Raw genomic sequence first — 15,595 nt, 5'->3', positions numbered from 1 at the left:
CAGGGGATGAGAAGCATCTATGTCCTCACACTCCAAGAGGTCCTCAGATATGAAGGACAATGTTGGGTTGAAGTGCAATGGGGTGGTCAATATTAAGCAGAAGACTTATGAAACCTGTGAGTAATTTCAGGTTATTTCTCAGGAAATGATCATTGTAAGAAAAGAAGTCTCAGGCACAAGGCTTCTTCATGAATTTGCCTTTTCAACTCTCCATTCCAGAATTCAGAAGCATGTCTTTTGTCCTGTCCTCAAGATCCAGCACATAAAAACAGCTTTCAGAACCAAAAGCCAGCCTTTGAGAGATGCGATGACGGACAAGAGGAAAGTTAGGTGAGTGAAACTAACTAGAAACATTCATTTCTAGGACACATGTGAACTACTATGCTACCTGAATATTTTATAGTGCATTGCTGCTTCCATGATGAAGCAGAAAACCATCAAAGCACAAAACGACTGCTGCACATGGGTAATTTCTGCTTCTCTATCGTCTACAGCAAAGAAGGGATTTGTTTTTAACCTGGAGTAGCAACGCACCATTACTTAAAGCACCTGAAGGAATTTTCATAATTCACAAGGCACAGACACTACCCTATCTTTGAAGAAAAAGGATACATATGGCATCTATTTGAGATTCGTGTCAAAAGACCTGGAGATACCAGGTAAGACGAGTTATTCAGTATGTTGGTAAGTCTCCTGGGAGTAATCAGTCTTCATCTTCGAGTTGAATATCAGTGTTAATTCATGTAGTTACTCGAAGAATTTTTCTTTGCTGACATTTATGGTTGAAACCCAAATTCACAGGATGCTGTAGCCATCATGGACCTGTCCCTAGCTCTTCTAGGCCCTGAACATAAAGGCCTGAGTGCTGACTCAGTGGAACCACCTATATATAATCACATACACACATTGAATCTAACTAACTAGACTGATTTAAGTTAGATAACTTTGGGACTACAGAATTTGGACTTGATATAAGATGTGTTTTTATGTCGTTACATATCTGTAGCTAAGATGTATGAAGTTATGAGAGAAAAAGGGAAAAAGCTGGACTAGCAGTTGCTCATTACCATTCCATGAGAACAATTACTTCCTTTCCTTGCCTTCCCTCACAGTCCTGGGGCTGTTACCCATGGCTGTTTGCCTTTCCCATTATGGGAGTGCTAAGGGTAAGATGCCTGCCCAAGGGAGGTGCCGGTTCATCTTCTACGTACCCTGTTGAAGCCTGCATGCAGAAGAGGGAGAACTGAGGCCTCTTCATGGTCACCCAATCTGCAGCAAAGCAGAAAATGTGGTCACTCAGTGCATACAAACCAGGATTCCTCACACTGAAACACGGAGAGAGAGCAATGAGGCAAGCGTGGTCTTGGCTCTGAGAGTGGCTTGCTGACCAGCATGCGCCCGTGGGGTACACCTGCCTTTAAGGTCCCAGACTCCCACATCCACCTTCCAGGTGCAGAAAAGACAAAACGGTAAGGAGAACATTCCAGTGGTGTGCCTGGAAGCGTCACCGCAGGGGCACGGGAGTGGCCATCTCCAACTCTGGGCTTCCCTTGGGAGCTGGAGCTAGTGTACGGGAGCAGTCCCAGAAAGGGACGAGGTGGGTGCAGTGCTCATCCCAGAGACTGTTGTCCTCTTTGCTGTTGTCCCCAAACCTTCTAAAAGGACAACTCCCACCCCAAGGCCCAGCTAGGTCCCACTCTCAACATGAGGAAGACAACAAGCAGGCTGCAGCATCTCATAGCCGAATGGGAGAGAAGTATCAGTGGGAATGCCAATTTAGAAGGGAAGAAGAGAAAACGAAAGTTGATTATTGTCACTCATTTCACAGGAAAGCTTCCTCTAAAGAGCCTACAGTTGGGTCTCAGAAGTTCAGTTTGAGGAGAAGGTGGAGTGTGGCTTGGCTTACCATAAACACATGCTGGGCTGGTACCACTGAGAGAAAGGGTTTCCCTGAGACAATCGGCAAGTAACATGGAGTATACATCTTGGAAAACAGGGAAGACAAATGGAATAAAGGGGACTAGGTGGAGGAGCAGAGAGAAAACAGGAAGAGAAATCCCAGTGTGTGTTTGTGGCATTACCTGTAGCTGACTTCTGCCCTACAGAGAAAAGCTGTCTTTCCCTAACTCCCTTTCTCCTCGGGAACTCAAGGTTCTATCTCTGCTGACTGATAAATCAGGAGTGGCACAAAAAGGTATTAATCATATCCTATTCCATAAGCCGAGTGGCAAAACTCTCACTTGTTATTATTACTCTCGATAGAGGAAGTATTTTATAAAAACATAGAAAAAAGGTGAAAATAATAAATAAGCTACAGTAAACCAAGTCAAGTCAAGGACAAGTAAACATTTTTACTATATGAGTAGGGAGAAAAAAGAGTGTGTTTTTCCTGGGCCCATGGAATAAGCCAGGTTTGGGGAAATGCTGTGTGGCTTGGTACACTTCTGGTATCTATGTCCACAGCTCTAAGACTCTAAGATTTCAGAGTCTCCAGAAGATAAAATGTACACTAGAGGGCTGAAGAAAGCTGACTGCACATCTCAGTTCCTCTCACTCCTTCCCCTTGAGATCCCATCTTCCACCAGGATGGCAGGGTGGTGAGAAACCAATGGGGACAGTTTCTTCACTTTCCTTGCCCCACAGCCCATGGCAGGTATTGTGAAGAGACACAGCTCCTAACAAGAGACTCAAGGAGTATCAGGCAAGAAGTCTTTGGTTAGGCCAAGACTTTGAAGCCAGGATTTCCCACTGTACCAATGTGGCTTTGGAATGGAGTATTCAAATCTCCCCCAGGTCAGGCTCGCCTGAGGGAAGAGCTAAACTCTCCTGAGCTGCTGGCTTGTCAGCTCCTTTCTTGCAGAATCTGTGCCATTTGCCACTGCCACAGTGGGGCCAAGTCCAACAGATCCTAGGCCCCAAGTAAGGTCTTATTCTTTCCAAAGCTAACGACGGCCTTTAAGTAACGACAACACATTTTGGTACTTGCACGACTTTTTCCCCTCCAGATCTTTCATTCTAAGTGCTGGCCATTTCAGACAATAAACCTAGCAGAGCAGTTTCTCATCCTACAGGCTCTTACCTATAGCCCAACTCCTCTTTTCTGCCTTCCGACATTAGCATACATTCTAGTCCTGCTTCTAGACACACAACTGTCCCAAAACATCTGCACAACACTCACCTTGCAGTGGATTTAGCCCTCTTTGTTCTCATGCTACCATTTGTTAATTCTTAACTGTAAAACAAACATTCTCCCATCTCTTTCTTTCAAAGGAAAAAGATAAGCTGAACCATGTTCTCTCCAGATCTCCTTCCTCTCAGATTTTCTATTCATTTCTAGCATATAATGAGTAACCATTTTCTCCTGAAGCGTATCAATATGTGGCAACAGCAATTAGATATTATAGAAATAATCTAAATATTTTCAGAAACTTGCAAAGCAAAAAAAAGCCCCAAAGCAAGATCTAAGATTGGTGTTGTAGGGCCAAGTCCATGCCCGTTGCTTTCCCAGCTCCAAGGCTGGATTGCAGCAGACAAATGTTTCAGAAGGAACAGGCCTATCTCCAGCAGAGGATGGGAGGTGAGCTTACGCTTGTGAAACCACTGCGAGGATCACCGTGTGCTCAGAGGGATTTGTGGCCCGGATAGACCTGCAACGAGAAGGTGCCACGTCAAACCAGGTGATCTGGGTTTTGTTACATTAAACAAATGTGGAACTTCACACTGAAAATGGCACAAAACCAAATCTTTCTCTAAAGTCTGAAAACACATAGAAGACAACAAAGAAAGATGCCCTTGTAGATTAGAACAATCTCTTCATGTTATTTAAAAAAAAAAAAAAAAATTTTTTTTAAAATTCCCAGGCAATTATCCAATAGGTCAGATGTGCCAATTTTCCACTTCAAAACGAGCAAATCCCACTTTCTGACTGTAATTCCACTCTGCAAAAAAATTGGCAGTCTTACAATTCTCTAGTTATCAGTTTGTACTTGGGGAGGTAATTGGGTTAGATCTTTTCTTTTAAAACAGATAGTTCAGAAATTTGACTTTATAATAAAAATCAAAGTGCTCATTGCCATTTGAATATATAAATGCAGGTTAAAGTGTATTAAATATGATACACAGAGCTACTCCAATTTTTTCAGTTGTACTGCTGTTTGTCCTCAAATCCTTTAAACAAATGTGTGATCATCCAAGACTGAGAAATATTGCAACATAGCAACTGTCGTCATAATATTTGTTGTACGACCACCTGTATATAGTTTATTCCCTAAGCACTTAACAGGATTAAAACATGTAAGGACGTAGAATTTTGAGGTTGATGAGTCTTCTTAGAAAATGTGCTAAGAATGCTGCAGCTTAGATTCTGGATTATTCTGGTCAGGGGTTGTGAAACGGATGAACTTTTCATACTTGCATTTTACTACAAATAGGTGTACTTGTTTTGACCCATCTCCTGGGTCTGGCCTCTGCTTATTTTGAGACCCCTCAGAACAGAACCATCATCACCAAGAACAGAAGGCTCAAGGCTACTCCTGAGTAATTTGTGAAACAATGTGTACTTATTTTTCTTTCTGGTTATAGGGATCTCAGATCATCTCCATTTTACCGTGTTTGCACTACCATCCCTCAAGGGACAACCAGCTCGTATTGCTTCATCCTCTTCAACTCCAGAGTTTCCTGACCTTTCTCAAAAAATATACCTTCCCTATTTCCTATTCCTCGAGACCTTACTCTATGTGAGTAGAAGCTTTGAGAAAATGGCCAGCTGCTGTCTTCCCTGGTGGATAAATGGTATTTGAAGAACAAATATTTTTGGAGACAATACCTTAACTCACTGTGGGGCAAGAGGAATAAGTCAATAGCCCCCCAATTAGAGTACAGACTACTTCCCGTTCAGCTAGCCCAAAGAATGGGTCCTGATAAGGTAAAGCTACATTTATTATCTACTTAGTAGAAATTCTCACAATTATTAGCTAGCACCTAATGGAAAGAATGCATGGTGTTTCGGAGGCTTGCTCTAATATTTAAGGAAATATTTAAGTACTTCTCACCTTTGTTCAGCCTCTTACTCCCCAGTGAGGTGTCAAGAGTACACTTCTGGGCTATATTTAAAAGGGGTGGGCCTTATGCAAGAGGCTCAAACACTGCCATGAACATAATTGGCCTAGAGCACACAGTCACTTAGGTTCTGAGATTGGCTTCGGTTTTCGGGGTTTCTTCCTGCTGTTCACCTATTCTCTCTCATCCCTCTAAAAAAAACCTGGACATCTTCCTGGTTGAGAGGACTAAGGGGGAACCTGGGAATAAGCAGGGCAGGGGGCCAAGGAAGTATGTTGAGCTTATGTCCAGTCTAACTCAAAAGCTAGGGATCTTGGACCACAGATGATAATAAAGAATGCACATTCGCTAGAGCGTGACCCCACTCGTCTCAGGGAACATGTGCTGGCAGTCAAGCATTCAGGAACTGGGACATCCTCAACGTGATCAGTAACGATTGATAAACACACTAGCAGATATGTAACCTGGCTGCTGAACTGCACAGATCCTGCATTGTTTTTCTGTGCAGCTAAGACAGAGGTACACTTATTAGGAAACAAAAATCCATTTATTTGTATTTGAGGAAGATTATAATGTTTATCTGCAAAAATGGGCCTTGTCTGAATTAAAGGAGTTCTTCCTATTTTTTCTTTTCATATCTGAAGCTTGTCTTAAATTATTTCATGTATGTACTCAAAATTGTGGTATTTCTACCATGAAATAATGTCAGTCAGTCAAGACTAAGTAAAAGTATACATACATAGTTAAAGGACCCCTTTAATCTATTTAATCTATTCATTTCTTGTCAGGGTACTAAAGTTTCTAAGAAGCCATTTCCTTACCTTTCACTTCCTATTTTCAAGAAAATTCCAGCTCCATATGTAATTGGAATCTGTCCTGGTCTAGCATTTAATTAGTGACCTCTTCCTGTCTAGCTTCAAAGCATTCCACTTCTGCTAAATGGCTCAGTTCATCCAAAGCTAACTCTTAGGACTGCATTTATTTATGAACAAACATGCATTTCCTCCCGAGAGCACCAGCATTTCTGTAAACAAGTGGGGGGTTTGGGTCCCTGAAAGATTTTCTGCTGTTGCAAAGTGGCCGCTTTTGCTCCATGAATGCTGTAGGATCCACCCATCTGTTAGGCAGGGAAAAATGTATATTTCACACATTTCTGATGCTCATTTTGGGACAGAATAATTAAAATATCTGGTTTACATCCAAAGCATATCTGCGTAATAAGAACTGTGTGAATTTTAATGTTCTGTGAAATATGAGCCATACTCGGAGGGGAAAAAAAATAAAACCTGAAGTTTTCAGCGGCACCCAGCTCACACCTCTAAATTCATCGGAACTCAAATGCAGAAAAACAGAAAAGGTGAGATAAATCCATAGGAAGAGCAATAGCTTACATCACAAATGAAATATCTGTGGTGGAACTAGAGACCTCTATAAATGAATTTTATAGAGACCTCTATAAATGAATTTTATAGAGACCTCTATAAATGAATTTTATTTGATTTTAAGCTGTTAAGTAGACATTTACTAAAAATATTAAGAAAGTTACCTGCACACTGCTTCTGCATCAAAATTTCGAGTTTGTCTGTGATCAATTACAATAATTTCATGATGTTTATCTAGAAAGCATTCAAGGGCTGACTCCGGAGTTCGAGCGATATTGCATCTATAACCAGCTCTGTCACAGGCCCACCAGAATCCATCACTCTGATTATCTTCCTTTGCAAAGATCAGCAAAACCTGGAACACACAGAAAAGAGCATCTTCACAGAGATCATCATCCTTAGAGACTGTGTTAAAAACAGGCCTACGGTACACTGGTTAAAAACACATCCTCTGGGGGAAAGTTATCTGGGTTCAAATCCCAGCTCCTCCAATTCAATTCAGTGTGTTTTGAACAAGGTATTTCCTCTCTTTGGCCTATGGTTTCGCCACTGTCAGATGTGATAAGAGCAGTGCCACTTTAAGCTAGTTGTGAGACTTGAACGAGTACAGAATAGATGCTCAATTACTCCAGTGATAGTTTTTAATTTCTGAATTGGCATTTTACATAAGATTAAGCAGTGAAATTATTAACAGAATAATTAACTCAGGTTAGACTGTGGCTCACATATATACCTATTTGGTTCCAGGGCAGGTGGTGTTTGCCTTGGAGGCCACCTCTCTGAACTTAGCATTTATATTCATATAAAGATACAGGAAAGGAATTCAAAACAACTTCAAAAACTAATTCTAACACCCAAACTCTGCCGGAATCTGAAATGAATAACCATGAAATGTGAAGCCAATGGAGCCAAATTGAGGAAAACGTGCCTCTTTTTGCCTCACTGAAGAGCACAGCCCCACCACTGGAAAGAAGGTAGCAGTAATTCAGCCTCATCATCCCCTAGGCTCCAGGGCCAGATTCTCTGGCAGCCAGAAAGTCGGAGATGGCCTTATCACTATCTGAACTTGCTCATTTCTTGTTTATGGTCTATCTTCCCCACTAGAATTGAGCGTCAGGATGGCAGGGACCTGCCTGTCACCTTCCCTGTTGAAATCCCGTGCCCAGCACGGGGCTGGAACGTACCAATTGTTCAGTAAATATCAGATCAATGAAAGGATGGCTACTTGTAGGGGTTTCTGCAAAATGCAAGAGGGCTTTACTATTATGAGGAATAAGACTATATCACAACAATAAGTCCAATAACATATAGTAATCTCAAGATATTGATATGGCATTTAGTATTTTTCAGCATCCACTTCTGGCTTGAATAATTAGGAACAGAAGGGTAGTTTCTCAACATGAAGAGCTTTAAGCCAATAGCCCATATCATTCTTCATGATGATATACCAAATATGTGTTATTTAAAATCAGAAACAAGACAAACTGTCAACCATATCTTAAAAATGTTTTGTTAACTGAAAATTGGCAGTACATAAAAAAATGGAAAATAGTATAATGAACTTTTGTACCCATCACCTCGCTTCAGCAATAACTACTCCTGGCCAATCAATCTGGTTTCATCTTTATCTATCCATATCCACTTTCCCAATTCTTGTATTACTTTGCAAATACCACATATCTATCATTTCATCCATATGCATCTGCTAAAGACAAACACTCTCAAAAAAAAAAATACCATTTCATACCTAAACTTCTCCAATAATTCTTTATAATTAAACATTTGAATGTATCATAAATGTCATTTGTTTTACACTGTTTGAATCATTTCCTGTTTTCTCAAAGCCATGTTTCTAGAAAAATAATACTTTTTAGCATGATTGCGACGTTTCATTTTTAGCATGTGGCTTGAAATAACAAGCCAGTAACACATGTGGCAGCCACACTTATTAAGGGCTCTTTCTGGACAAAGGCCAGTCACACCTCAGTCTGGGATATTCCTAAAAATCTTCAGCCACAGAACTACCTCTAAGAGGATATGGGAGGTGACTCTTCCCAAAGAAATGAAGGGCAGAGATTTGTGGATTTTGATAGTGAAAAGAAAGCCTTCAAACATAACTATTAACAAAGGAGCTACGATGAAAAAAATCAGGTAGAATAAATTGGTTTGCGCAAAAATTCAACAGCCCTTTACTTGGTGTAGCCAAGGGTTATGCCAAGTGGTAGTAACATGAGAAACTCAACGTGTAGAGCCTAAAGTTCAGAAAAAGTGTCAGAACTTCTCGTCTCTCCTCTGCCTGGCTGAATTATGGACTGCTAAACAAGAATCTCAACAATTTATACTTTCTTTATACAATTATGCCTCAGTATTTGACTAATACAATAAGTATTCTCATGTTGGACATTGCTACAGATATTAATCTCATATGTCTTACATGTCCTTAAGAGACTGGAGTGTTCCACTTTTGGAAAAATAATGTCATTATTTAGCAAATATTTCCTGAGCACCCACTATGTGCCAGACACTTTGATTGCTTAGAGTACACCGATGAACAAATACAGACCCTTGTATAGTAGTAGTGGAAGGACAAACAAACTGTGCGCGTAATAAATAAGCAAGTGATAATGACTATTGAAAGTGATAAGCGCTATGTAAAAACCATAGGGCAAGGTAAGGGGGACAGGGAGTGGCTGCTGGTAGCAGTATTAAGCAGGGTGGTTAAGGTAGGTTTCACCGAGAAAATGACATACGAGCAAATGCCTGAAAGAAAAGTCGAGTTTACACCCGAAGGAAAGCATTTCAAGCAGAGGGAACAGTTCCACTGACCCATACGGTGAAGCACATGCTTGCTGTTTTCAAGGAACTGCAAGGAAGCAAATGTGACAGAGGGGAGGGTGAGAGGGTGAGAGAGAAATCAAGTTCACAGCAGAAGGCTAGATCATGGTACGTCCTTGTAGGTCATTTTAGGAACTTAAACTGGATTTCACATGAAAACTTACAAACTGTTGAAAGTGGAGAATGGTATTCATCATACCTTGTTATTTATGTATTTCTGATGCTTCGCCATCTAGACCTTTGCTGATCCTGGAGTCCTGCCCTTCTGAGGGCTAGCCAATTCCTAGACACAGTGAATACTTGGCAAGAAATGCACTTTTCATATATGCAAACCAATCCAGAGCCCATACCTCGACCACCTTTTTTTTCTATTTTATGCTGCATTTATATTTATTTTGCTTCTTGTTTCATATTTTTAGTGAGACTTTTTTAATTTTTCAATTATAGTTGATAATATTATTTTACATTAGTTTCAGGCGTACAGCATAGTGGTCAGACATTTACAGAATTTATAAAGCGATCTGCTTCAACACTCTGGACCACTATCCACCTGCCCTATCACTCCAGGGCCAGGTACACAGACCACCTCTATGCCCCAGGCTACTGAAATGACTGGAACTAGTCAAACCTACTTACCCTGCCTCACCCATTCCTCCCCCACAGAAACTGTGATAAAGGCTCTTGCCCACGTTTTCCCTGTCCTCTGTCTCACTACCAGCCCTGTGGCTTCCCCAGGTAGTCCTGCACAGCCTGGCGTGCCGTCACCTCTTGGGAACTGTGAGTAACAAACTCTCTTTTCAGTGACAGTCACCTTCTGATTTATTGTCCTCACCCTACCTGAATAATAATAAAATCTACAGTCAAAACAGGAGTATTTGTAAAGTGCTCACTAGAGAATTTCTTGGGGTAGTATTTAAAATTCTTTCCACTTACAAAAAAATTCAGTAAGACTTTTTCAATAATTCAACTCCTAAGCAAAGTGAAAATCTATGGGAAATAAAAAATATATATACATTTTAGAGTAAAGCACTATAATCGCCTTTTCTGAAGCCCTCTTACCTCTGGAGAATTCTACCTTTTCTAGGAAAGTGGTCGACCCGAGTATCCAGAGTTGGACTCTGTCCCTATCTCCTATGCCACAGCTGGGCTAATGATATTCTGTTTCCAGGAATTTGGAATCTGAACAGAGAGGCACAGAGGCTGGTAATTGGGACCCAGGGCTCATTAATAGCAGAAATACTGAAGGAAGAACCTTACTCTCCTGTTATCTAAGTACTCAGAAATGGCTCACTGCCAGCCTTTCTAAGCCATGGTTTTTCAACACTTCCTTGGATTCTGCTAAGAAAACAAAAACAAAAACTGCACCTTCTTATACATTTCTTATTCATTTACTTACTTTTTGTGTAAGGCAGCTGTTACTAAAACCAAAACAAAATAAAAAACAAATAAACAAAAACAATCTTAAGCAATACAGGCCCTCTTCAGGTTTAACATTCTGTTTCAATATTTAATTTCCTGTTAGATGTGGCCATTTGTAAATATTTGTGGACCACTTGAGGCAAATCTCATAAAATGATTTTGTGAAATATATTTTGAAAGTCATTACTGAAGGCATTAAACAACTTGATTTGTAAAGAGTAAAAAAGTAAACTCTTTAGTTGCTCTAAATAATCAGCAGAACATTCATTCAAAGAATATTTTTGGAAGACGATCATGCCAGATGTTAAAAACTAGGAGCAAAAAGCTGATTGAGACTGACATAGTCGAGTCTCTGCCCCTAGGACCTGCACAGGGGAGAGAGTCAGAGACAAGTATAATAAATGCACTAGTGAGTGGTGATCCAGACAGAGCGTGGACACGGCCTCCAGGACAAAAATCTAAGCATGAGAAAATGGGCAGAAGGAAGCAGTTTTGTTCTGTCAGCCTCACTATACTGTTGTAAACACAGCAAACGAACTGATCTGAGGTGAAATCTGGGAAAAGGAAGAAACGTATGCTAGTGGGGACAGATCTTGGCTACCTTACATTCTCTCCGGAACCAGAGCACAAACTACAGGCAGTCCTCATTTTGTGTGGTAGTGCCAGGCCATAAAAGTGACCACGCAAAGCAATTTTAATAAATTATGATAAAAGCGATTGCTCCATGACCTTTAGAAATTTTTGTCAAAACAATAAAAGCTTTCTTATTGTTGGTTATAAATGTATAGGAAAATGAAAAATATAAACTGGCATTTATTCAGTACATTGCAATTTAAAACATTAGAAAAGGTGAGAATTAAAATGTTTTCTTTTTAAAAACTTAAGACTAGTTTGAACAGTGCTTACCTTCTTCTAGTTGTATAAATTATGATACAGAGTGAGCATTTTTTCTACGCCTTGGTGAATTATAAATTCTTAAGTTTCGATCAGCTTCCGACATTTTATCCTCTGTACTTTCAATGTCATAAAATATCCCCGGAGTTCCTTTAATGAATGTTCAGTTTTTTGCTGGCATCACTTCCTCTGTGACATTTCACCCTTTTCATGACAATCGCTTTCTAAATTTATTTCGATAAACTTGTATTGACTAACTTCCTCTGGTGACCAGTCTAGAATCTCCCAAAGTGGCAGCGTCAACGTGCCTACAGTCGGCTATTCTCCTCTAACTTCATTTAAATTCTGATTTTCATTTCAATGTTATTTCTTCGCATGTCATTTCTTTGCTGCACTTTCATCTTTGTTGGCTAATTCTCTTTCGAAGATCTATTTTTGTGTAATGTCATATGCGCTATCGTGAAGAGACAAGGTGGCAGCACAACTACACACTTTGCTTGAACAGCTCGGAAGACAATCATAGAGGCTGAAAAAAAGTGCTGTTACTGGTCACCAATCATAATGCAGGTTTGTTATATACTGGTTTGCAGACTAAAGAACTAGTAGCAAAGTTTGTATTTTATGCAATTATTCACAGTTAAAACACCGATGTAACTGCAATCTAAACGTGTTGTTGGAGGTCTGGTGTTAACCAGACACTGAAATTTGTGCATGCTGGGACTGTGCAAAGTGAGGGCTACCTATACTGCTTTCCAAATGTAACTACAAAGACCTCGAACTGCCATGTAGGGCCCCCGCTCTCAGCTCCAGGGAGAACTCTACCTGAACCTTCTTGAAACCATTAGTAAATTCATGTTTTCACCTGAGCTAGAACGAAGTAAGGGCAGGGCTGAGAAAATGAAGTACAGGGGTCTGGTAAGAAGCTGCAGAGGGTTAGCACACAGACTACAGGTGACTTCGGGGGGTCCCAGGGGTAATGACAGGAACAGGGCCATGACTCTCAGGAGTTCTCAGAGCAGGAAGGGGCTCAGGAGGTGATCCATCAACCTCATTCAACAGATGAGAATAGCAACTTCCCAAAGCTGGGTCCGTATGTCCCAACTCCTCATTCTCCTCATTCAGTGATCTTTCCATGGATCTGGCTGATGATATCTTGCTTTGCCAGAAATCTTTGTACCATCCTTTTGACAAGTTTAAAAGTGCTGAAAAATATCTTGAGGATAACAGTATCTGTCATTGACAAGTTAGAATAAAACTCTTCTCTGGTGAAGGCTAATTACAAAAAAGATAAAGAGAAAACAAACTTTTCCTTAACCCGAAAATATAAGTGTTTATTATCAACAGTGTTCTTTAAATAGGGTATATCTACACTTTTCCAAGTGGATTACCAATATCTACTATTAAACGTCCAATTTTCACACTACTCTGTTGGGTTTTAAGCAAAAACCAGGTAATAAGGAGCTTCTAGAATAGACCACATGTATAGATCATATCAGTTGTATTCACATGATACTAAAGATCTGGCCAATTTGGTCAGAGGGGCGGTCAATTCAATAGGGAAAAAATGGCTTGGCAGCTTTCCTTAAATGTTCCTAGGAAAGTGATGCTAATAACAGCTAAACCATGATGAGAATTTTCTAAGGCCAGCCATTATACTGAAAGTACTTTAAATACACTATCTTATTCAATAACCCTTTGACAATTCAGTTTGAAAGTAAGTATTATCTCCATTCTACAGACATGAAAACTGAGGCTTTAAATGGTTAAAGCCACACAGCTAGCAAAATTTGAACTGAGATTGACCTGACCCCAGAGCCTGTGTAATCATGCTAAGTAGCTTACTCTGTCAGTTTTATTTTTACCGCCTACGACATAGGACCAAAAATTCCTACCAACTCTGTGGTCCACAAACCTGGCTGGATTAGGCATAGGACACAACTTGGTAGCAGCTCTGAGGACAGGAGGGGAGATGCTAGCCACAGCAAGTTACTGAATGTCTCCACCACTTGGTCATTTCATTTAATATGTGAAGGGCAGCTCCCTATGAGGCCACATGAACCCCAACATATAAAATCTCTAATGTATAACAGTTCCAGGATATTCCATGTCCATACAATATGGGAAAACAAAATTGAAGGGGAAGTGCTGCCTTGCTAGGAAAAAGCTTAGGCCACAGCTGTGAGGATGTTTCCACATTCAATTGGAAAGGCCTGTGTGAGGGGAGGGGGACAGCGTTCTAAGCCGAAACAAGTCAGTTCTATACACTGGGGAAGTAACTGTGCTTCAGGCATCGATGAAGAAAAGGCCACTTGATTTTCAGATGTTATGGTGATATGAATCTACTGCCTCATAATATTTCCCCTACTTTTTATTTCTTTGCCAAGACTGGAAAATATGACTTTTACTGTGAGTCACAGCCACTCACCCAGGAAGAGACGTCCTCTATACTACTTACTGCACGTCTTGCCAATACCTCCACCGGTTCCACTCCCAAAGGTGCTCCTGCCAGCCTGCGTGGGGCACGCAGAGCCCCATGGTACACCTCCTCACGTGGGGGCTCATTCTTCTGAACTCAGAAACATACCCTCAAGAGCAATCGCATCCTGAAATAGTCTTATCAAGCAGGTTCCTCTGAAGCCCTAAGGGTTCCAGTTGATGTAGCTAATTAACATTTTGGGAATGCCAGTGAAGTAACAGAATATTTTTCTCCAAGAAAACAAAACAAAAACAAAAACAAAGGCATTAGGACATAATATGCTTTTTCATTTTTCTTGCAATGTCAATAGCAGGAGCACGAAAACACTTAACTAGATACCATGGCCCCTAAAGTTGGTGCTACAGATAATAAACCGACTGCCCAGTCCCTCTGGGTGGTCAGGGAGCACTATGCAATCTTTCTTCACCCAGCAGCACCTAGTGTGGAGCCTGGAACATGAAGGTATTCTGCAGACTCTTATCTGGTAGATCAATGAGTGAAACTCTACATTTGAATGAGACCAAGTAGTAAAGGCATCCTTACACCTAAGTTGAGTTTATCTTTTTAAAAAGAATCTCAGTTATTCTGTCCCCCACTCAGAGGACTCTTAATCACCTACATCTGTTGTCATCGGGGGCCAAATTCATTTGACAGGTACCAGGTAGGGTACATGGTAGCACTGAGAACATTCCGGCTCTTGTACTGGGTGATGGGTTCATTGTATTCATTTTATTATTATATTTCAGAGCTTGAGTACAAGTTAAATATTTTGGTATGTTTTAATATAACTGATAAATCCAAAATTACAATCGTTTTTCAGTGATTCGGAGCGGGGCTGTTAAGAGATATTCAAATCTTGCTGAGGAACAGATCATATTTGAGATGACAGAAATACATTCGAGACTGTTATAAAATCTGACTGCTAAACATGCATATTAAAAAATAACTTAAGGGAACCACTGAAAAAATAGAAGCACAACCCATAGCTTTTAAAACAGAAAATAAAAGGTAACTCTGAAAACTCAATTTGACAAAAAACAGAAGAAAAAAGAAAAAGGATAATAAAACAGAAAACACAAAAAAAGAATAATTATATCAGTAATCACATGCACTGTAACCAGAATGAACTCCCTTATTAGAAGACAGACTATCAGAATAGGTTTTAGAAAAATACAGCTATATGCTGCTAGCAAGAGGCGTATTAAATGTAAAGTTATAAAGAAAGCTGAAAATAAAAAGACAGAAAAAGATAAACCAGGAAAACCAAGATTAACCATGAAAAGCTGGTCTGGCATTACCAACAGATAAACAGAATTTAAGGGAAAAGTTTAAAAAGGGAAGCTATATAATAAAAAGGATAGTCACCAAGAATATATACAATTAAGAACACACATTAATACAACGGACTCAAAATATTAGCAAATATTAACAGATACTGATAATGACATATCCACTACCATAGAAACTAACAGATCACAGTCAAAAACTTAAGATAAAGGTGTTTTGAATAGAGTAATAAAGTTAGATTAAT

The 15,595-nt window shown here is 40.0% G+C and overlaps 1 protein-coding gene across 1 annotated transcript in view; it reads right to left on the bottom strand.

Annotated features, from left to right (window-relative positions):
* Positions 1-15,595, bottom strand: part of PDE8B (phosphodiesterase 8B) — a 186,934-nt gene that overhangs the window by 78,681 nt on the left and 92,658 nt on the right. The window contains exons 3-5 of the mRNA XM_039874880.1: positions 6,605-6,795; positions 3,588-3,647; positions 1,212-1,269 (exon numbers count right to left, since the gene is read on the bottom strand). Of these exons, the coding sequence (XP_039730814.1) occupies positions 1,212-1,269; positions 3,588-3,647; positions 6,605-6,795 (309 nt within the window). The remainder of the gene's footprint in view (positions 1-1,211; positions 1,270-3,587; positions 3,648-6,604; positions 6,796-15,595) is intronic.

The sequence above is a fragment of the Pteropus medius genome, unplaced genomic scaffold (genome assembly GCF_902729225.1).
Source record: "Pteropus medius unplaced genomic scaffold, Ma_sr-lr_union100, whole genome shotgun sequence".
In the NCBI taxonomy this organism is placed as follows: Eukaryota; Metazoa; Chordata; class Mammalia; order Chiroptera; family Pteropodidae; genus Pteropus; species Pteropus medius.
The sequence above is the reverse complement of the archived record's forward strand: the minus strand, read 5'-3'. Positions and strand labels throughout refer to the sequence as shown.